We start from the raw sequence: 24,062 nt of genomic DNA, 5'->3' as shown, positions 1-24,062 counted from the left end.
GAATGTGAATCTATTCACATCTAATATGCGTGGATGTGAATCTATTCACTTCTATATGCGTGGATGTGAATCTATTCACGTCTATATGCGTGGATGTGAATCTATTCACGTCTATATGCGTGGATGTGAATCTATTCACTTCTATATGCGTGGATGTGAATCTATTCACCTCTATATGCGTGGATGTGAATCTATTCACGTCTATATGCGTGGATGTGAATCTATTCACGTCTATATGCGTGGATGTGAATCTATTCACTTCTATATGTGTGGATGTGAATCTATTCACCTCTATATGCGTGGATGTGAATCTATTCACTTCTATATGCGTGGATGTGAATCTATTCACTCTATATGATGTGAATGTGAATCTATTCACCTCTATATGCGTGGATGTGAATCTATTCACCTCTATATGCGTGGATGTGAATCTATTCACTTCTATATGCGTGGATGTGAATCTATTCACTTCTATATGCGTGGATGTGAATCTATTCACCTCTATATGCGTGGATGTGAATCTATTCACTTCTATATGCGTGGATGTGAATCTATTCACCTCTATATGCGTGGATGTGAATCTATTCACCTCTATATGCGTGGATGTGAATCTATTCACCTCTATATGCGTGGATGTGAATCTATTCACGTCTATATGCGTGGATGTGAATCTATTCACGTCTATATGCGTGGATGTGAATCTATTCACTTCTATATGTGTGGATGTGAATCTATTCACCTCTATATGCGTGGATGTGAATCTATTCACTTCTATATGCGTGGATGTGAATCTATTCACCTCTATATGCGTGGATGTGAATCTATTCACCTCTATATGCGTGGATGTGAATCTATTCACTTCTATATGCGTGGATGTGAATCTATTCACTTCTATATGCGTGGATGTGAATCTATTCACCTCTATATGCGTGGATGTGAATCTATTCACTTCTATATGCGTGGATGTGAATCTATTCACCTCTATATGCGTGGATGTGAATCTATTCACCTCTATATGCGTGGATGTGAATCTATTCACCTCTATATGCGTGGATGTGAATCTATTCACTTCTATATGCGTGGATGTGAATCTATTCACTTCTATATGCGTGGATGTGAATCTATTCACCTCTATATGCGTGGATGTGAATCTATTCACCTCTATATGCGTGGATGTGAATCTATTCACCTCTATATGTGTGGATGTGAATCTATTCACCTCTATATGCGTGGATGTGAATCTATTCACCTCTATATGCGTGGATGTGAATCTATTCACTTCTATATGCATGGATGTGAATCTATTCACTTCTATATGCGTGGATGTGAATCTATTCACTTCTATATGCGTGGATGTGAATCTATTCACTTCTATATGCGTGGATGTGAATCTATTCACTTCTATATGCGTGGATGTGAATCTATTCACTTCTTTATGCGTGGATGTGAATCTATTCACTTCTATATGCGTGGATGTGAATCTATTCACTTCTATATGCGTGGATGTGAATCTATTCACCTCTATATGTGTGGATGTGAATCTATTCACTTTTTTATGTGTGTTTGTGAATCTATTCACCTATATATGTGTAGATGTGTTCCAGATTATGTTTTTTAGTATTTTTGTACCTTTATTTAACTAGGCAAGTCAGTTAAGAACAAATTCTTATTTTCAGTGGGTTAACTGCCTGTTCAGGGGCAGAACGACAGATTTGTACCTTGTCAGCTTGGGGCTTTGAACTTGCAACCTTCCGGTTACTAGTCCAACGCTCTAACCACTAGGCTACCCTGCTGCCCCATGTTTACCAGAGCTGGGGACAATTCGAATTGACAAGCTGATTTTAATTTGTGTTTACATTATATCTGCTTGTGTATACACGAGCATATTAGCGCTACTATTCACACCACTACATATGTCCCAACATCCATGTTCTCAGCGTTTCTCTAAGTGAGCCTGTGTGTGGGCGATACTTCCCTAGGCCTGTTTCTAGGTTTTTTGAGAGAAAGAAAGAGAAAGAGAAAGAGAAAGAGAAAGAGAAGAGAGAGAGAGAGAGAGAGAGAGAGAGAGAGAGAGAGAGAGAGAGAGAGAGAGAGAGAGAGAGAGAGAGAGAGAGAGAGAAAGCAAGGGCAGGCGTACTGATCTAATTGCAGACAAAAGGGCTGCATTAGCGCTCGCTACCTCATCAGGCTCTGAATGGAGCCTTCATCTGCGAGTCGTGATTCCGCCTGTCACTGAGGAGATGGATACTGACAGGTGTTTGAAGGTGCTGCACAATGCCAGTATAAATAGCACCAGCACCAGCCACAGCCAGAAAACCCTGACAGCCAGCCTGCCTGCCTCTACCCTGCACACAGCTCACGCTCTGGGGGGGGACAAAAGACAAGCACCCACACACTGTGTCTGCCACACTACCACGTTCACTCACTCACTGACACCAGATGCGCCCCCTTGTTTACTAGCATAATCAGGGGTCATCTCTCCCCTGAGCTCAGGAGAAAAAATGTGTGATCAATCACTGGGACAAATTGGCATGGTTTGCATCACTGCCCCCCCCCCCCTGCCTGCCCGCCTCTACCCTCACAATCCTCTAGGGCCAGGCCTTCTGTGCTTCGTCTGCCATAAAAAAAGACTCCAAATCTGTTGCCATTCAACTTTTACAAGCTGTCACAGATGGTGTGCCAACTGACAGTGTGCCTGCCCTGACCCGTCGGGACTGTCTCAAATCTCATACCGATGAGCTCATTCTCTCTCCTCTCCCCCTTCTCTACATATTTACAAGGCTGTGTTGTAAAATGCGGTTAAGATGCTGTAAAATGGTTTTACTTTCCCTGAGCTGGGCACCAGTGAAATATTAGCGCATAATTGAACATGGAAAAGGGAAGCCAGAGGGGCCAGAGAGAGAGAGCTGAGTGTGGTGTGTGTGTGTGTTCTCTCTACCATAGTGTATTCTCTCTGCCTAAAAGCCCAATGTACTTTGGAGAAATAAAGAGAGAGAGAGAGAGCCTTTCCCCATTATTGTGCAGCAGAGTAATTCCCTCCATTAGGCTAAGTGGTTGTCTTTATGTAATGCTCGCAATCAGGCTGGTTTTGTTTTGGCCCTTTGTTAGGGGGCTGCAGGGCTGTGGTGTCTACATGAGAGGGTCTCATACTTACATTTATACTTCTCCTGAACATCCGCATTGCACAGGCTCACCAGTCCCGTCTTGAAGGAGAGGACGCGCATCTTTCCATTGCGACCACTAGGGAGAAAGCAGGGCAGGGTAGGGAGAGGGAGAGGGAGAGGGAGAGGGAGAGGGAGAGGGAGAGGGAGAGGGAGAGGGAGAGGGAGAGGGAGAGGGAGAGGGAGAGGGAGAGGGAGATATAAAAAGTAGAATATGCCAGAACAAATATATTTACATAAGCAAACAGACACATAAACTAAGCCTTTACACTGAAAAAACAAGGGGATTAGAGGCAAGCACAGATCCATAAACAGTGTTCTCTGGCCAATGGCAAGGCCACAGAGTTGGGTTGGGACTGGGAGAGCTGTGTCCTGACTTAAATGGGTCACATTATATCTGTGTGTCTGGGAGGCACATGGACACTGCCACTAGAGTCAGACAGAGGGAAGGGCAGGGCTGCTGTTACTGGCTTTAGTTGGGAGCTTTGCTGCTTTTCTTTTCTCTGCCTTGACTGTCAGGAGGGGATTACAGTCATTTAAAGAACATTAGAGGCAGTGGGAGTCAATGTCAGTGGGAGAGACACATAGAAGCACTGCCTTAATGTGTGACAAAACAGGAGTCAGGAGACTGCAGAGTCCATTAGGCAGTAGGAGGCAGTAGGAGTACATTAGAGGCAGTGTGGGTCTATGTGAGAATATAAGAGATGTTAAAGTTACTGGGGGAACATTAGAGGCAGTGTGAGAACATTAGTCTGTGTGAGAACATTAGAGTCAGTGTGAGAACATTAGAGTCAGTGTGACATTAGAGTCAGTGTGAGAACATTACAGACAGCATGAGAACATTGAGAATATCAGAATTGTTAAAGTCAGAACATTAGAGTCAGTTTGAGAACAATTCAGAGAACATTAGTCAGTGTGAGAACATTAGAATAATATGTGAGAACATTGAGAACATTAGTCAGTGTGAGAACATTAGAGTCAGTGTGAGAACATTAGATAATATGAGAACATTAGAGTCAGTGTGAGAACATTAGAGTCAGTGTGAGAACATTAGTGTGAGAACATTAGAGTCAGTGTGAGAACATTAGAGTCAGTGTGAGAACGTTAGAGTCAGTGTGACATTAGATAATATGTGAGAACATTAGAGTCAGTGTGAGAACATTAGAGTCAGTGTGAGAACATTAGAGAATATGTGAGAACATTAGAGTCAGTGTGAGAACATTAGAGTCGGTGTGAGAACATTAGAGTCAGTGTGAGAACGTTAGAGTCAGTGTGAGAACATTAGAGAATATGTGAGAACATTAGAGTCAGTGTGAGAACATTAGAGTCAGTGTGAGAACATTATGGTCAGTGTGAGAACATTAGAGACTGTGTGGAAACATTAGAGTCAGTGTGAGAACATTATGGTCAGTGTGAGAACACTAGAGGCAAAGCGAGTCTATGTGAGAATATAAGAATTGTTAAAGTCACTGGGGGAACATTAGAGGCAGTTTGAGAACAATAGTCAGTGTGAGAACATTAGTCAGTGTGAGAACATTAGAATCAGTGTGAGAACTTTAGAGTCAGTATGAGAACATTAGAGACAGTGTGAGAATATTAGTGTCAGTGTGAGAACATTAGTGACTGTGTGGGAACATTAGAGACTGTGTGGGAACATTAGAGTCAGTGTGGGAACATTAGAGTCAGTGTGAGAACATTATGGTCAGTGTGAGAACATAAGATACTGTGTGGGAACATTAGAGTCAGTGTGAGAACATTATGGTTAGTGTGAAAACATTAGAGTCAGTGTGAGAACATTAGAGTCAGTGTGAGATTATTAGAGACAATGCGAGGTTATTAGAGTCAGTGTGAGAACATTAGAGTCTGTGTGATATTATTACAGTCAGATCAGTGTGAGATTATTAGAGACAATGCGGGAGTCAGTGTGAGAACATTAGGGGAGATCTACGGGGAGGGGAGATCTAGGGGAGGGAGAGACCTAGGGGGAGGCAGGGGAGATCTAGGGGAGGCAGGGAGAGACCTAGGGGGAGGCAGGGGAGACCTAGGGGGAGGCAGGGGAGACCTATGGGAAGGCAGGGGGAGACCTAGGGGAAGGCAGGGGGAGACCTAGGGGAGGCAGGGGGAGACCTAGGGGGAGGCAGGGGGAGACAAAGGGGAGGCAGGGGGAGACCTAGGGGGAGGCAGGGGGAGACCTAGGGGAGGCAGGGGGAGACAAAAGGGGGAGGCAGGGAGAGACCTAGGGGGAGGCAGGGGAGACCTAGGGGGAGGCAGGGAGAGAACTAGGGGGAGGCAGGGAGAGACCTAGGGGGAGGCAGGGGAGACCTAGGGGGGAGGCAGGGGAGACCTAGGGGGAGGCAGGGGGAGACCTAGGGGAAGGCAGGGGAGACCTAGGGGGAGGCAGGGGAGACCTAGGGGGAGGCAGGGGAGACAAAGGGGAGGCAGGGGGAGACCTAGGGGGAGGCAGGGGAGACCTAGGGGGGAGGCAGGGGAGACAAAGGGGAGGCAGGGGAGACCTAGGGGGAGGCAGGGGGAGACCTAGGGGGAGGCAGGGGAAGATAAAGGGGGAGGCAGGGGGAGACCTAGGGGAGGCAGGGGGAGACAAAGGGGGAGGCAGGGGGAGACCTAGGGGGAGGCAGGGGGAGACCTAGGGGGAGGCAGGGGGAGACAAAGGGGGAAGCAGGGAGAGACCTAGGGGGAGGCAGGGGGAGGCAGGGAGAGAACTAGGGGAGGCAGGGAGAGACCTAGGGGGAGGCAGGGGGAGACCTAGGGGGAGGCAGGGGAGACCTAGGGGGAGGCAGGGGGAGACCTAGGGGGAGGCAGGGGGAGACCTAGGGGAAGGCAGGGGGAGACCTAGGGGGAGGCAGGGGGAGACCTAGGGGAGGCAGGGGGAGACAAAGGGGAGGCAGGGGGAGACCTAGGGGGAGGCAGGGGGAGACCTAGGGGGAGGCAGGGGGAGACAAAGGGGAGGCAGGGGGAGACCTAGGGGAGGCAGGGGGAGACAAAGGGGAGGCAGGGGGAGACCTAGGGGAGGCAGGGGGAGACCTAGGGGGGAGGCAGGGGAAGACAAAGGGGGAGGCAGGGGGAGACCTACACACACATTTCTCCTGACTCAAAATCACTCTGACCCACCCACTCTCCAAAATTACCAGAGAAAAGACTGGGGAAAAGTAATACTGAGAACACAACACTCAGTCTGTGGGTAGACCTCATGATGATTACAGCTCATACTTCACACACACACACACACGGACGGACGGACGGACGGACGGACGGACGGACGGACGGACGGACGGACGGACGGACGGACGGACGGACGGACGGACGGACGGACGGACGGACAGACAGACAGACAGACAGACAGACAGACAGACAGACAGACAGACAGACAGACAGACAGACAGACAGACAGACAGACAGACAGACAGACAGACAGACAGACAGACAGACAGATCCCACTGCATGCTCAGCTCATTCACATTCACAGCCTGTGTTTATCGGAAAACAAAAAAGCAATTACAGGGAATGCATGTAAAGGGTAAAATGTTGATTTCCACTCATTAGAAGCAGGTAGTTAAGGGCTGCAAAACAAAAGTATAGTATTTAGAAAAAAATTGGGCTGTTTTTTATATTCGCCAGGAATTGTGCCTCAGATTGTCTGCGGAGGGCTTGGCAGTTGGCGGAGAGAGATGGGGTCAGGGCAATCAGAATCAAACAGAGGAGGCTTTCTGCTGGGTCTCAGTGGCCCTGATTGGACACCTGCCCGCTTGATTGAGCTACAGCCTCTCTGTGATCCTACTCACGACACAGCCTCTCAGGCACAGAGCGTACTTCACCAATGAGACACCACGCTGAGAGGGCTCTCGGCCAATCACAGCATTGGACTAGCAGAGAGTGATGGACCTTGATTGTGGGAAAAGGGTGAATTTAACCAAGGATGTGTGAGAGGTTATATTAGCAGTAATGCTAACTGTGTCACGCATAGAACAGTGCTGCATATGAAAAAGAGGTGACAAAAACAGAGTTATTTGGTTCATTAGAACATAGTAGCTGAAAGTGCCACTGACAAGTAGCTAACAACACAAGTGGAATGAACAGTCGCAAATTAGATGAAGAATAAACTGCATATCTAAACACAAATTAATGCATAACTTAAGGTCATGAAATAGGTTCTTGACTGACACCGGCTAAATAACCTTGCCGAAAGTAGACGTGTTGTATGCGGGAGTAATCTTCATCTTACTGGCTAATTAGTGTTTATTTTCTATTTCCAACCCCTTAAAGGTAATATAAGATCAAGTACCTGTCAGACATTGTCGCACTGAGCAGCCAGTTACAACACATGACCTGGTCTGGTTGATATCATGTAAGGTTCAGGGTCAAGGGTCAAGGTTGAAGGTCAGTTGTCAGTAGTACCTGTCGTAGACATTGAGCAGCCAGTTGAGGCACATGTCGACACACAGAGGGATGTTGACCACGATGGCCCTCCTCTCCTCCTCCAGTCTCTCATACAGGCCAGTCAGGGCATGAATCATCTCCACCACATCCATCACATGTTCCCCATGCTGCAGATCCTGCTCCCTGAACACGTCCACCACACTCGCCAGCGTCAGCAGGTCCACTGGATGGGTGCACACACACACACACACACACACACACACACACACACACACACACACACACACACACACACACACACACACACACACACACACACACACACACACACACACACACACACACACACACACACACACACACACACACACACACCACCACCACCACCACCACCACCACCACCACCACCACCACCACCACCAGGGACAGCAGAGTGAAGGAGAGAACACTTATTCAACTTTTCTCCCACTTAAGTGCTGGCAGATTGTGAGAGCGTCAATCCAAATGTGATTTTGTTCCTCTAAACTAATTTGAATGGCCATCCCAGGCTGGGCAGAGGACTGGAGATAAAAGTGTGTCCTTTAATGACAGGTGGAATTGAACAGAGAGATAAAAGGGTGGCAGAGGAGAGGACATGGCTATAGTGGGTTAGGGTTGGGAGAGGAGAGGACATGGCTATAGTGGGTTAGGGTTGGGAGAGGAGAGGACATGGCTATAGTGGGTTAGGGTTGGGAGAGGAGAGGACATGGCTATAGTGGGTTAGGGTTGGGAGAGGAGAGGACATGGCTGGAGTGGGTTAGGGTTGGGAGAGGAGAGGACATGGCTATAGTGGGTTAGGGTTGGGAGAGGAGAGGACATGGCCATAGTGGGTTAGGGTTGGGAGAGGAGAGGACATGGCTATAGTGGGTTAGGGTTGGGAGAGGAGAGGACATGGCTACAGTGGGTTAGGGTTGGGAGAGGAGAGGACATGGCTATAGTGGGTTAGGGCTGGGAGAGGAGAGGACTTGGCCATAGTGGGTTAGGGTTGGGAGAAGATAGGACATGGCCATAGTGGGTTAGGGTTGGGAGAGGAGAGGACATGACTGGAGTGTGTTAGGGTTGGGAGAGGAGAGGACATGGCTGGAGTGGGTTAGGGTTGGGAGAGGAGAGGAGACACTAGAATACATTTTAGATGTGCCTTTGTGAGCCTTCCTCAATCATCCTTACCAAGAGGGAGGGAGGGAGGGAGGGAGGGAGGGAGGGAGGGAGGGAGGGAGGGAGGGAGGGAGGGAGGGAGGGAGGGAGGGAGGGAGAAACTCAGTAGTTACTATGGCAGCCTGGCAATTAATTCTCCTAACGACACAAACTAGCAGACCAGCACATGATGAGGCGAGCTAGAGAGAGAAAAAAAAAATATATATATATAGATAGAGAGAGAGAGGGGAAGAGAGAGAAAGCAATAGGAGGGTATCGTTTTCAGCGGTCCATTTATGCTGTGCTTTCGCAGGCCATTTCCCCGTGTCGGAGAGAGAGGGTTGGGGTGGAGAGAGGGGTGGAGGGATGGACAATGGAGAGAGAGAGTGTGAATGGAGAGAGTGTGGAAAAGGATGTGAGCGGCCAACCATGGAGAAGCATGGCCGCAGGGCTGACTCAGGGTCAGGTGGAGCCAGGGAAGGAGGGAGGGATGGAGGAGAGGAGGAGAGGGGGATGTCTGGAAAGTGGAAGATAAGGCTACTACGCTTGGTCCTGGAAGACACACACGTTTATGCCTCACTCATCCACATGGCCTTGGCTAATTACCTCCCCTCATGTAACTTAACTGGGCCAATTAATGAGTTTAATTAGCATGTATGACAGTGATTTAGACCTAACGATGGATAAAAAGGGTTGTAGCTGGTTGGATGAGGAGTTGTAGCTAGCTAGTTAGCGCTAGGCTAATCAATGACTTCGATTGGTAGTGGTGACCTTGGTGGCAGATACACCCTAGGAGTTAAGGAAGGGAATGGGCAACTCCTGATTTCACTAATCATGGTCTAAAATGTCATCGTTTTTCTGGCTGAATTAGGTGTGCTATAGCCGGGCTGGAACAGTAGCCTACACACACTGCTCTGGAGCTCCAGCTTTCTCACCCAATGAATGAGGTTTGAAAACACAATACGTACATCTCAGAGCCTTCTGCACCTGCCGCAGCTTCATGGCCGTCCGGTATGCTGAGAACTTGATGTTGTTTAGATCCGCTAATGAGGGAGGGAGGGGGGGGAAAGAGAGAGAGAGGGAAAAATTAAAAAGAGAAGATCAGAGGATGAGGACAAGAGAGAAAACAAACCCCCTTTCTACCCCCTTCTACACTTATGTCTCTCTCTCTCTCTCACTCTCTCTCTTTCTCTCTCTCTCTGTCTCTCTGTCTCTCTCCCTCTCTCCATCCGTCTTCCTCCAGATGAGACAGACCACCCCTCGTCTGCCCTCATTCTCCCCACATTTATCAGTCCATCAGTGAGTCATTAGCAGGGGCCATGTTTCTACATAATTCCGCTCCCTCCATCTCTGATAGCATCTCAACGTGTGTGTGTCTGTCTGTGTGTCTGTGTGTCTGTGTGTCTGTGTGTCTGTGTGTCTGTGTGTCTGTCTGTCTGTCTGTCTGTCTGTCTGTCTGTCTGTCTGTCTGTCTGTCTGTCTGTCTGTCTGTCTGTCTGTCTGTCTGTCTGTCTGTCTGTCTGTCTGTCTGTCTGTCTGTCTGTCTGTCTGTCTGTCTGTCTGTCTGTCTGTCTGTCTGTCTGTCTGTCTGTCTGTCTGTCTGTCTGTCTGTCTGTCTGTCTGTCTGTCTGTCTGTCTGTCTGTCTGTCTGTCTGTCTGTCTGTCTGTCTGTCTGTCTGTCTGTCTGTCTGTCTGTCTGTGTGTGTGTGTGTGTGTGTGTGTGTGTGTGTGTGTGTGTGTGTGTGTGTGTGTGTGTGTGTGTGTGTGTGTGTGTGTGTGTGTGTGTGTGTGTGTGTGTGTGTGTGTGTGTGTGTGTGTGGACAACCCCCCTGTCAGATCCCATTAATAAAAGGAATCCGATGCCATTTAATCACAATTAATTTAAATGCAGGAAATAGCTAATCACAGAGCCGACACAGTGTCGTCCATCTCGGGGGTGTCTGAAATACAGGGCCTTAATGAGGTACGGGGTGACGGTGGCGAGGCCCCTGTGGAGATGGCCGGTGAGGGCCTAAGTGGAAAAAGCTCAGAGAGGGGAACTCTTTAATTGTCTCTGTCTTACCCAGTGCCTGGTACAGCTCCGTCATTTTTGGATGATCCCAGCATGTCGTCTGGCCCTGATGGCTGAGGGAGTTGAGGAAGGGAGAGGGGAGAGGGGAGAGGAGAGAGGGGAGAGGAGAGAGGTGGAGAGCAAAGGAGGACAGAGTTACAGGAGGAACGAGTAAAGTAGTTAGAGAAGAGGAAAAAGAAACAAAGAGCAAAGAGAAAGAAGAAGAATTTAGAGAGAGGGTGGGGGGGGCAGAGGATAGTGTAGAGAGGAGGAGGAATAGAGAGACAGGTACAGTGTTACAAGGGAGAAAGTAGACAGAGTTGTTTCTAATTATGAGTTTATGAACCTGCAAAGCTCCGACACACAGCAACAACAAGGCAGTAGGACCTATGTTCCACTACGGTCACTCCTCACCCTTCACTGTGTACCAGCTGCTACTACTGCTTCTACTGCTCTGATGGAGCTACGGCAACCATGTAAGAGGCTTCACACAGAGAGCTGCTACTGTCTCTACACTTCATTAAACAGACAACCTATCTGAGCACTCAACCCAAATCCCTGCCAGCAACTGCTACATGGAGCAGCGCAGCGCAGGAAAAGGAAAATATATAGGGGAGAAAAAGATAGCCAATAAATAAATGACGAGCCCAGAGCAGGAAGTTTGCCAGGACCCCGGGGCCACTTCACCACCAGCGTTCGTTATTACCTGTGTGAGACTTTTGGAATCGATTAGGTGCCCGACAGAGGGCCCATCAGATATTCCCCTCCAGTGGCACAATTACACAGCCCATAAGGAATTATCAGGCAGCACAGGGAGTGGGGGCTACTGGGGCTGGGGGGGTGGCAAAAGGGGCAGCAGAGAGGCCAAACGGGGCCCACCAGGGCTAACAGCAGTGATTAAGAAAATAAATAAACTCATTTGTAAAAGAGATACGCTGACAAAACACACTCACAAGGCACACACACACTCACGCACACACACACACACAGTACACATGTGCGCACACGTGTATGGATGGATGCACAGACATGGATGAATGCGTTCTCTCCAGGTAACTCAACACTGTTCTCCGAGGGATACCTTAGTATGAATGCGTTCTCTCCAGGTAACTCAACACTGTTCTCCGAGGGATACCTTAGTATGAATGCGTTCTCTCCAGGTAACTCAACACTGTTCTCCGAGGGATACCTTAGTATGAATGCGTTCTCTCCAGGTAACTCAACACTGTTCTCCGAGGGATACCTTAGTATGAATGCGTTCTCTCCAGGTAACTCAACACTGTTCTCCGAGGGATACCTTAGTATGAATGCGTTCTCTCCAGGTAACTCAACACTGTTCTCCGAGGGATACCTTAGTATGAATGCGTTCTCTCCAGGTAACTCAACACTGTTCTCCGAGGGATACCTTAGTATGAATGCGTTCTCTCCAGGTAACTCAACACTGTTCTCTGAGGGATACCTTAGTATGAATGCGTTCTCTCCAGGTAACTCAACACTGTTCTCTGAGGGATACCTTAGTATGAATGCGTTCTCTCCAGGTAATGTTATGCAGGTGAATGAGGACCCAAAAGCGACTTTACAGAAACAGAGTTTATTCCAAGTCAAAACAGGAAAACTGAAACCCTCTAGTCAGTAGAGGGGAACAACTGCAGATGCGACCACAGACTGCGGGTCGCTTCGGGAAGGCGCAGGCCGTAGCTGCTCTAGACACCTGCTCACACGCAGCATCTGAAGAAGGCAAAAACACGACAGGACGGAACGAGGAAACAGAACAGCAAACATCAAACAAGGATCCGACAAGGACAGAAGCGGAAACAGAGGGAGAAATAGGGACTCTAATCAGAGGGCAAAATAGGGGACAGGTGTGAAAGAGTAAATGAGGTAGTTAGGAGAATGAGGAACAGCTGGGAGCAGGAACGGAACGATAGAGAGAGAGAGCGAGAGAGGGGAGAGAGGGAGGGGGGAGAGAGAGGGATAGAAAGAGGGAAAGAACCTAATAAGACCAGCAGGGGGAAACGAATAGAAGGGGAAGCACAGGGACAAGACATGACAATCAATGACAAAAGATGACAGTACCCCCCCACTCACCGAGCGCCTCCTGGCGCACTCGAGGAGGAACCCTGGCGGCAACGGAGGAAATCATCAATCAACGAACGGTCCAGCACGTCCCGAGATGGAACCCAACTCCTCTCCTCTGGACCGTAACCCTCCCAATCCACTAAGTACTGGTGACCACGTCCCCGAGAACGCATGTCCATGATCTTCCGTACCTTGTAAATAGGTGCGCCCTCGACAAGGACGGGGGGACGAACGGGGGCGCGAAGAAAAGGCTTGACACAGGAGACATGGAAGACAGGGTGGACGCGACGAAGATGTCGCGGAAGAAGCAGTCGTACAGCGACAGGATTGACGACCTGAGAGACACGGAACGGACCAATGAACCGCGGAGTCAACTTGCGAGAAGCTGTCGTAAGGGGAAGGTTACGAGTGGAAAGCCACACTCTCTGACCGCGACAATACCTAGGACTCTTAATCCTACGTTTATTGGCGGCTCTCACAGTCTGCGCCCTGTAACGGCAAAGTGCAGACCTGACCCTCCTCCAGGTGCGCTCACAACGTTGGACAAAAGCCTGAGCGGAGGGAACGCTGGACTCGGCGAGCTGGGACGAGAACAGAGGAGGCTGGTACCCAAGACTACTCTGAAAAGGAGATAGCCCGGTAGCAAACGAAGGGAGCGAGTTGTGAGCGTATTCTGCCCAGGGGAGCTGTTCTGCCCAAGACGCAGGGTTTCTAAAAGAAAGGCTGCGTAATATGCGACCAATCGTCTGATTGGCCCGTTCTGCTTGACCGTTAGACTGGGGATGAAAACCGGAAGAGAGACTGACGGAAGCACCAATCAAACGACAGAACTCCCTCCAAAACTGTGACGTGAATTGCGGACCTCTGTCCGAAACGGCGTCTAACGGGAGGCCATGAATTCTGAACACATTCTCAATGATGATTTGTGCCGTCTCCTTAGCGGAAGGAAGCTTAGCGAGGGGAATAAAATGAGCCGCCTTAGAGAACCTATCGACAACCATAAGAATCACAGTCTTCCCCGCAGACGAAGGCAGACCGGTAATAAAGTCTAAGGCGATGTGAGACCATGGTCGAGAAGGAATGGGAAGCGGTCTGAGACGACCGGCAGGAGGGGAGTTACCTGACTTAGTCTGCGCGCAGTCCGAACAAGCAGCCACGAAACGGCGCGTGTCATGCTCCTGAGTAGGCCACCAAAACCGCTGGCGAATAGAAGCAAGCGTACCCCGAACGCCGGGGTGGCCAGCTAACTTGGCAGAGTGAGCCCACTGAAGAACAGCCAGACGAGTAGAGACAGGAACGAAAAGAAGGTTACTAGGACAAGCGCGCGGCAACGCAGTGTGAGTGAGTGCTTGCTTTACCTGTCTCTCAATTCCCCAGACAGTCAACCCGACAACACGCCCTTCAGGGAGAATCCCCTCGGGGTCGGTAGAAGCTACAGAAGAACTGAAGAGACGAGATAAGGCATCAGGCTTGGTGTTCTTATTTCCCGGGCGATAAGAAATCACGAACTCGAAACGAGCGAAAAACAACGCCCAACGAGCTTGACGAGCATTGAGTCGTTTGGCAGAACGGATGTACTCAAGGTTCTTATGGTCAGTCCAAACGACAAAAGGAACGGTCGCCCCCTCCAACCACTGTCGCCATTCGCCTAGGGCTAAGCGGATGGCGAGCAGTTCGCGGTTACCCACATCATAGTTGCGTTCCGATGGCGACAGGCGATGAGAAAAATACGCGCAAGGATGGACCTTATCGTCAGAATGGAAGCGCTGAGACAGAATGGCTCCCACGCCCACCTCTGAAGCGTCAACCTCGACAATGAATTGTTTAGTGACGTCAGGAGTAACAAGGATAGGAGCGGATGTAAAACGCTTCTTGAGGAGATCAAAAGCTCCCTGGGCGGAACCGGACCACTTAAAGCACGACTTGACAGAAGTAAGGGCTGTGAGAGGGGCTGCCACTTGACCAAAATTACGAATGAAACGCCGATAGAAATTCGCAAAACCGAGAAAGCGCTGCAACTCGACACGTGACTTAGGGACGGGCCAATCGCTGACAGCCTGGACCTTAGCGGGATCCATCTGAATGCCTTCAGCGGAAATAACAGAACCGAGAAATGTGACAGAGGAGACATGAAAGGCGCACTTCTCAGCCTTCACATAGAGACAATTCTCTAAAAGGCGCTGGAGTACACGTCGAACGTGCTGAACATGAATCTCGAGTGACGGTGAAAAAATCAGGATATCGTCAAGGTAAACGAAAACAAAGATGTTCAGCATGTCTCTCAGTACATCATTAACTAATGCCTGAAAGACAGCTGGAGCATTAGCGAGACCGAACGGCAGAACCCGGTATTCAAAATGCTCTAACGGAGTGTTAAACGCCGTCTTCCACTCGTCCCCCTCTCTGATGCGCACGAGATGGTAAGCGTTACGAAGGTCCAACTTAGTAAAGAACCTTGCTCCCTGCAGAATCTCGAAGGCTGACGACATAAGGGGAAGCGGATAACGATTCTTAACCGTTATGTCATTCAGCCCTCGATAATCCACGCAGGGGCGCAGGGTACCGTCCTTCTTCTTAACAAAAAAAAACCCCGCTCCGGCGGGAGAGGAAGAAGGCACAACGGTACCGGCGTCGAGAGAAACAGACAGATAATCTTCGAGAGCCTTACGTTCGGGAGCCGACAGAGAGTATAGTCTACCCCGAGGGGGAGTGGTCCCCGGAAGGAGATCAATACAACAATCATACGACCGGTGAGGAGGAAGGGAGTTGGTTCTGGACCGACTGAAGACCGTGCGCAGATCATGACATTCCTCCGGCACTCCTGTCAAATCACCAGGTTCCTCCTGAGAAGAGGGGACAGAAGAAACAGGAGGGATAGCAGACATTAAACACTTCACATGACAAGACACGTTCCAGGATAGGATAGAATTACTAGACCAATTAATAGAAGGATTATGACATACTAGCCAGGGATGACCCAAAACAACAGGTGTAAAAGATGAACGAAAAATCAAAAAGGAAATGGTCTCACTGTGGTTACCAGATACTGTGAGGGTTAAAGGTAGTGTCTCACATATGATACTGGGGAGAAGACTACCATCTAAGGCGAACATGGGCGTGGGCTGCCCTAACTGTCTGAGAGGAATGTCATGTTTCCGAGCCCATGCTTCGTCCATAAAACAACCCTCAGCCCCAGAGTCTATCAAGGCACTGCAGGAAGCTGCCGAACCGGTCCAGCGTAGATGGACCGATAAGGTAGTACAGGATCTTGATGGAGAGACCTGAGTAGTAGCGCTCACCAGTAGCCCTCCGCTTACTGATGAGCTCTGGCCTTTAACTGGACATGAAATGACAAAATGTCCAGCAGAACCGCAATAGAAGCAAAGGCGGTTGGTGATTCTCCGTTCCCTCTCCTTAGTCGAGATGCGAATACCTCCCAGCTGCATGGGCTCAATCTCAGAGCCAGTGGGAGGAGATGGTTGAGATGCGGAGAGGGGGAACACCGTTAACGCGAGCTCTCTTCCACGAGCTCGGTGACGAAGATCTACCCGTCGTTCAATGCGGATGGCGAGTGCAATCAAAGAATCCACGCTGGAAGGAACCTCCTGGGAGATAATCTCATCCTTAACCTCAGCGTGGAGTCCCTCCAGAAAACGAGCGAGCAACGCCGGCTCGTTCCAGTCACTGGAGGCAGCAAGAGTGCGAAACTCTATAGAGTAATCCGTTATGGATCGATCACCTTGACATAGGGAAGCCAGGGCCCTGGAAGCCTCCCTCCCAAAAACTGAACGATCAAAAACCCGTATCATCTCCTCTTTAAAGTTCTGATACTCGTTAGTACACTCAGCCCTTGCCTCCCAGATAGCTGTGCCCCACTCCCGAGCCCGTCCCGTAAGGAGTGATATGACGTAGGCGATCCGAGCTCTCTCTCTTGAGTATGTGTTGGGCTGGAGAGAGAACACAATATCACACTGGGTGAGAAAGGAGCGGCACTCAGTGGGCTGCCCAGAGTAACATGGTGGGTTATTAACCCTAGGTTCCGGAGACTCGGAAGACCAGGAAGTAGCTGGTGGCTCGAGACGGAGACTCTGAAACTGTCCTGAGAGGTCGGAGACCTGAGCGGCCAGGGTCTCAACGGCATGACGAGCAGCAAACAATTCCTGCTCGTGTCTGCCGAGCATCGCTCCCTGGATCTTGACGGCTGAGTTGCGAGAATCCGTAGTCGCTGGGTCCATTCTTGGTCGGATCCTTCTGTTATGCAGGTGAATGAGGACCCAAAAGCGACTTTACAGAAACAGAGTTTATTCCAAGTCAAAACAGGAAAACTGAAACCCTCTAGTCAGTAGAGGGGAACAACTGGAGATGCGACCACAGACTGCGGGTCGCTTCGGGAAGGCGCAGGCCGTAGCTGCTCTAGACACCTGCTCACACGCAGCATCTGAAGAAGGCAAAAACACGACAGGACGGAACGAGGAAACAGAACAGCAAACATCAAACAAGGATCCGACAAGGACAGAAGCGGAAACAGAGGGAGAAATAGGGACTCTAATCAGAGGGCAAAATAGGGGACAGGTGTGAAAGAGTAAATGAGGTAGTTAGGAGAATGAGGAACAGCTGGGAGCAGGAACGGAACGATAGAGAGAGAGAGCGAGAGAGGGAGAGAGGGAGGGGGAGAGAGAGGGATAGAAAGAGGGAAAGAACCTAATAAGACCAGCAGGGGGAAACGAATAGAAGGGGAAGCACAGGGACAAGACATGACAATCAATGACAAAACATGACAGGTAACTCAATACTGTTCTCCGAGGGATACCTTAGTATGAATGCGTTCTCTCCAGGTAACTCAATACTGTTCTCTGAGGGATACCTTAGTATGAATGCGTTCTCTCCATAACAACACTGTTCTCTGAGGGATACCTTAGTATGAATGCGTTCTCTCCAGGTAACTCAACACTGTTCTCTGAGGGATACCTTAGTATGAATGCATTCTCTCCAGGTAACTCAGCACTGTTCTCTGAGGGATACCTTAGTATGAATGCGTTCTCTCCAGGTAACTCAACACTGTTCTCCGAGGGATACCTTAGTATGAATGCGTTCTCTCCAGGTAACTCAACACTGTTCTCCGAGGGATACCTTAGTATGAATGCGTTCTCTCCAGGTAACTCAACACTGTTCTCCGAGGGATACCTTAGTATGAATGCGTTCTCTCCAGGTAACTCAACACTGTTCTCCGAGGGATACCTTAGTATGAATGCGTTCTCTCCAGGTAACTCAACACTGTTCTCTGAGGGATACCTTAGTATGAATGCGTTCTCTCCAGGTAACTCAAAACTGTTCTCCGAGGGATACCTTAGTATGAATGCGTTCTCTCCAGGTAACTCAACACTGTTCTCTGAGGGATACCTTAGTATGAATGCGTTCTCTCCAGGTAACTCAACACTGTTCTCCGAGGGATACCTTAGTATGAATGCGTTCTCTCCAGGTAACTCAACACTGTTCTCCGAGGTAACTCAATACTGCCATCTCAAGCAAAGTGAATGTCTTTTCTCAACAACGACCTAAGGACCTTTTTTCTCCACACACTTTTGGACTGTATGCACTCATGTCCCCCAGTTGGACTTAATGTACTACACATACACACACAGACCCCCCCCCCCCCCACACACACACACGCAGTTGGACTTACTTGATGTAGTAGGGCACTTTGTTTGGAGAGATGGCGCGTTCCCAGGGTATCTGCACTGAACCTGAAAGTGAGGGGGAAATCAATTGCTGAGGCACATCAAGCATGAAAAGCCATTTGCACATAACCACTGACCATGCTCATGTCCCAAATGGCACCCTATTCCCTATTTAGTGCATTTAGTGGACAACTTTTGACCAGGGCCCTATGGGTATAGTGCACTAAATAGGGGGAAAGGGTGCCATTTGGGGCATGACCTGCATCAACCCGTCTGTGAACATTCAGGCACCACAGAGGGAGAGCTGCGTCACATAACAGGTGAGCTACAGCTGAATGAAGGGAAAAGCAGCCTTTTGTGTCCAGTCTCAGAGAGGATTCGGTTGTTTGCAAAGGCTAATGGGATATATGGGAGACGGAGGAGGAATATTGACAAGACCCATTCAATGTAGCATTTTAGCAGTAAACAACAGGGGTAAGCTAGCTGGGAATGGAATATGCTAGACTGGAATGGCTGGGAAGTTAAGGGAGACACACACACAAGGACACCGTCACAATGAACACATTGAGGCAGCTACACAACACACACACACACACATTCCTGGCAGGGATAAAGAGATCAGCCCCAGAAGCATGACAGTGCTGACACAGCAGAGCTGGATGGTGGGGAATCGAGGACAGTAGGGGTTCCCTTTACTACCACCACAATCACAGAGCAGCACACACACACACACACACACACACACACACACACACACACACACACACACACACACACACACACACACACACACACACACACACACACACACACACACACACACACACACACACACACACACACACACACACACACACGTGACTGAGCACAGGCACACAATACTGCTGCTGTGACTCAGTGGGGTCTCGAGGTACAAAGCCTGCCCCCTCGTCACACGACCCAGACAACACAGTCACACACACAGCCTCACACTGTGACCAACCATGTTCTAATCCCCCTACAACCCCCCTCCCCATCCGCATTTTCAACATCCCACCCCCATCCTGCCCCCAGCCACTATACAGGCATAGCACAGCGTGGCACAGAGCATCACAGCACCCGGCACCAGCTTCTAATGAATGTGGAGGAGCCTTTACTGGAGAGGAAGTGCTGGGATCCAGGACCAAAGTCTCTATGGGCATCCTGCAGCTGCTTCAGACGCTCTTCAATGGAGCCCTGCGAGGAGACATACATTTACATTACATTACACACACATACACACATTTACATGACATTGAATTATACACACAAACACACACACATTTACATTATACACACACACACGCACAGAAACACACACGCAAACACAGCGCGGGCAAAATTCAATTACATTTGATCAAAAGAATCAAAGAGAATAACGGAACCGTCTTTATCTCATCTCACACCCGCTACAAACACACACAGACATCTCTCCCTCCCTCCCTCCTCTCCTCATCCTTCGTTTGGCAGTTAGATGGGGCTATGGGAGAAATGTAAACATTGACACACCTCCCCTGCCACCTTGCCACAGCCCTTTGAAGAGCATCGAGTAAGGAAAGACGACACTGAATCCACTCCGATCTGTTAGGCTCTTTTTAAATGAGGACAGTCATTTCACAGTAAGCTGTGTATCGGAATAGAGGTGTGGGGGTGTGTGTCAACAAGCGAGAGGGATTTGAGTTCATGAAAATAAGGTGTGCCATTCATTGTCTCTGTGTACAGTGTGTTTTTGTCGATGTGGCTGTCCCAAAAGGGATTTGTTGAGGACTAATCCTGGTTTATTTACAAGGTATTCGATTCAGCGTGTAAATCATTGTCAGAGGAAGTGAAACAGCTCCACAAACAAAGGGTACTAAAATCCACTCACCAAGGCCGGCTCTGGCCTTTTGGGGCCCTAAGCGAGAATTGGTTGGGGGGGCTTCCTACCTCGTGGGTAAAACATTTTAGTGGCCCTCTTGTTGGCGGAGAGAAAAAAATGTATGTATTAAAGCTACAATTCTACACATTTTGCCAAGACTTACCATGTTAATGACATCGGAGTGAGAGTGACTAACAGAATCAATAGGGGACCCCTGGATACCTGCCCTGCGTGATTAATACAAATATAGATTGCTGGCTAGACTAATTTACCAATCTAAAAATTGTTAGCTGACATGCTAATTGAGTGACTGTCAGTGACTGACAGAACAAGACAAAAACTACTGCACAGCCAAATAAAAAAACATTGCACTATGTGTATTCTACTATTCTAACTTTCAACAGTAAGTCGAGACCCAGACGGAATTCCTAAAGAAATGTGTATATACACTGAATGTACAAAACATTAGGACCACCTTGCTAATATTGACTTGCACCCCCCTTTTGACATCAGAACAGCATGAATTCATCAGGCATGGACTCTACAAGATATCGAAAACGTTCCACAGGGATGCTGGCCCATGTTGACTCCAATGCTTCCCTCAGTTGTGTCAAGTTCACTGGATGTCCTTTGGGTGTTTGGACCATTCTTGATACACGCGGGAAACTGTTGAGCGTGAAAAACCCAGCAGCATTGCAGTTCTTGACACACTCAAACCTTTGCGCCGAGCACTTGCTACCTACCATATCCCGTTCAAAGGCACTTTAATATTTTGTCTTGCCCATTCATCCATGTCTGAATTGTCTCAAGGCTTAAAAATCCTTCTTTAACCTGTCTCCTCCCCTTCATCTACACTGTTTGAAGCTGGCATCAATAAGGGATCACAGCTTTCAACTGGATTCACCTGGTCAGTCTATGTCATGGAAAGAGCAGGTGTTTCTAATGTTTTGTACACTCAGTGTATATATATATATATACACCACATGACCAGAAGTATGTGAACACCTGCTCGTCAAACATCTCATTCCAAAATAATGGGGATTAATATGGAGTTGGTCCCCCCTTTGCTGCCATAACAGCCTCCACTCTTCTGAGAAAGCTTTCCACTACTAGAAACATTGCTGCGGGGACTTGCTTCCATTCAGCAACAAGAGCATTAGTGAGGTCGGGCACTGATGTTGGGCGATTAGGACTGTCTTGCAGTCGGCGTTGCAGTTCATACCAAAGGTGTTCAATGGGGTTGAGGTCAGGGCTCTTCCGGCCAGTCAGGTTCTTCCACACCGATCTCGACAAACCATTTATGGACCTCGCTTTGTGCACAGGGGCATTCTCATGTCGAAACAGGAAAGGGCCTTCCCCAAACTGTTACCACAAAGTTGGAAGCACAGAATCGTCTAGAATGTCATTGTATACTGTAGTGTTTAGATTTCCCTTCATTGGAACTAAGGAGCTTGAACCATGAGAAATAGCCACCAACCATTATTCCTCTTCCACCAAACTTTACAGTTGGCACTCTCCATTCGGGGCAGGTAGCGTTCTCCAGGCATCCGCCAAGCCAAGATTAATCCGTCAGACTGCCAGTTGGTGAAGCGTGATCCATCACTCCAGAGAACCCATTTCCACTGCTCCAGAATCCAATGGCGGCGAGCTTTATACTACTACAGCCGATGCTTGGCATTGCACATGGAGATCTTAGGCTTGTGTGGGGCTTCTCGGCCATGGAAATCTATTTCATGAGGCTCCAGATGAACAGTTCTTGTGCTAACGTTGCTTCCAGAGGCAGTTTGGAACTTGGTAATGAGTGTTGCAACCGAGGACAGACAATTTTTATGCGCTTCAGCACTCAGCAGTCTCAATCTGTGAGCTTGTGTGGCCTTCCACTTCGCCGGCTGAGCCGTTGTTGCTCCTAGACGTCTCCACTTCACAATAACAGCACTTACAGTTGACCGGGGCAGCTCTAGCAGGGCTGGAATTTGAGGAATTGACTTGTTGCAACGAAGCCACGTTGAAAGTCACTGAGCTCTTCAGTAAGGAGATTGGATGGCTGTGTACTCGTTTTTATACACTTGTCAGCAACGGGTGTGGCTGAAATAGCCGAATCCACTAATTTGAAGGGTTGTCCACATACTTTTGTATATACAATTCCAGTCAAAAGCAACCAACAAGCACTGTTTGGTAAAAGAACAAATCCATATTATGGCAAGAACCTCTCAAATAAGCTAAGAGAAACGACAGTCCATCATTACGTTAACACATGAAGGCCAGTCAATATGGAAAATGTCAAGAAAGTTTCTTCAAGTGCAGTTTCAAAAACCATCAAGCGCTATGATGAAACTGGCTCTCATGAGGACCGCCACAGGAAAGGAAGACCCAGAGTTACCTCTGCTGCAGAGGATAAGTTCATTAGAGTTACTAGCCTCAGAAATTGCAGGCCAAATAAATGTTTTAAGGTGTTCAAGTAACAGACACATCTCAACATCAACTGTTCAGAGGAGACGTGAATCAGGCTTTCACGGTCCAATTGCTGCAAAGCAAAGAAACCGTTACTAAAGGACACCAATAAGAAGGAACTTGCTTGGGCCAAGAAACATGAGCAATGGACATTAAACAGGTGAAAATGTGTCCTTTAGTCTGGAGTCCAAATTTGAGATTTTTTGGTTCCAACCACTGTGTCTTTGTGAGACGCAATGTGCGTGAATGGATTATCTCCGCATGTGTGGTACCCACTGTAACGCATGGAGTAGGAGGAGTTATGGTGTTGGTGTGTTTTGCTGGTGACACTGTCTGTGATTTATTTAAAATTCAAGGCACTCTTAACCAGCTTGGCTTCCACAGCATTCTGCAGTGATACACCATCCCATCTGGTTTGAGCTTAGTGGGACTATCATTTGTATCTCAAAAGGACACTGACCCAGCACACTTCCGGGCTGTGTAAGGGCTATTTGACCAAGAAGGAGAGTGATGGAGTGCTGCATCAGATGACCTGGCTTCCACACTACCCCGACCCCATTGAGATGGTTTGGGATGAGTCGGACCACAGCGTGAAGGAAAAGCAGCCGACAACTGCTCAGCATATGTGGGAACTCCTTCAAGACTGTTGGATAAGCATTCCAGGTGAAGCTGGTTGAGAGAATGCCAAGAGTGTTAAAAGCTGGCATTAAGACAAAGGGTGGCTATTTGATTTGTTTAACACTTATTTTGTTACTACATGATTCCATATGTGCTTTTTGATGTCTTCACTATTATTCTACAATGTAAAAAATCAAGAAAAACTCTTTAACGAGTGGGTGTTCTAAAACTTTTGACCAGTAGTATATATATAAATATATTTATCGTCTTTTGGTCGGGGGCCCCTTAGTGCTGGGGGCGCTAAGCGGCCACTTATGTCACTTATGCCTGGAGATGGCCCTGCCAATCACACTGAGGAAGAGAGTGAGATAGAACAAGGCACAGTTATCCCGAAGGCACTTCAAGGACAAGCAAGCTCAACGAGCTGAGATGAGAAGTTAGCATTATGGAGAGGAAAACATTGCCATTGCTCAACATACACACGGCTGTGCACACTGGCTCGCCCAAATGAATAAGGCAGGATGCACTCAAGCCTACGCAGATTGCTTCAGACTAATTTGGAGCAGTTGGAATGCTGCAAG

General features: G+C 48.5%; 1 protein-coding gene across 1 annotated transcript in view; it reads right to left on the bottom strand.

Annotated features, from left to right (window-relative positions):
• The window catches only part of drp2 (dystrophin related protein 2), a 270,718-nt gene that overhangs the window by 50,166 nt on the left and 196,490 nt on the right, over positions 1-24,062 (bottom strand). The window contains exons 9-14 of the mRNA XM_046296549.1: positions 19,673-19,751; positions 18,542-18,602; positions 10,792-10,853; positions 9,698-9,772; positions 7,575-7,779; positions 3,155-3,240 (exon numbers count right to left, since the gene is read on the bottom strand). Coding sequence (XP_046152505.1) covers positions 3,155-3,240; positions 7,575-7,779; positions 9,698-9,772; positions 10,792-10,853; positions 18,542-18,602; positions 19,673-19,751 — 568 coding nt within the window. The remainder of the gene's footprint in view (positions 1-3,154; positions 3,241-7,574; positions 7,780-9,697; positions 9,773-10,791; positions 10,854-18,541; positions 18,603-19,672; positions 19,752-24,062) is intronic.

This window comes from Oncorhynchus gorbuscha, linkage group LG13 (assembly GCF_021184085.1).
Source record: "Oncorhynchus gorbuscha isolate QuinsamMale2020 ecotype Even-year linkage group LG13, OgorEven_v1.0, whole genome shotgun sequence".
Lineage (NCBI taxonomy): Eukaryota > Metazoa > Chordata > Actinopteri > Salmoniformes > Salmonidae > Oncorhynchus > Oncorhynchus gorbuscha.
This window is presented reverse-complemented; position numbering and strand designations above follow the sequence as displayed.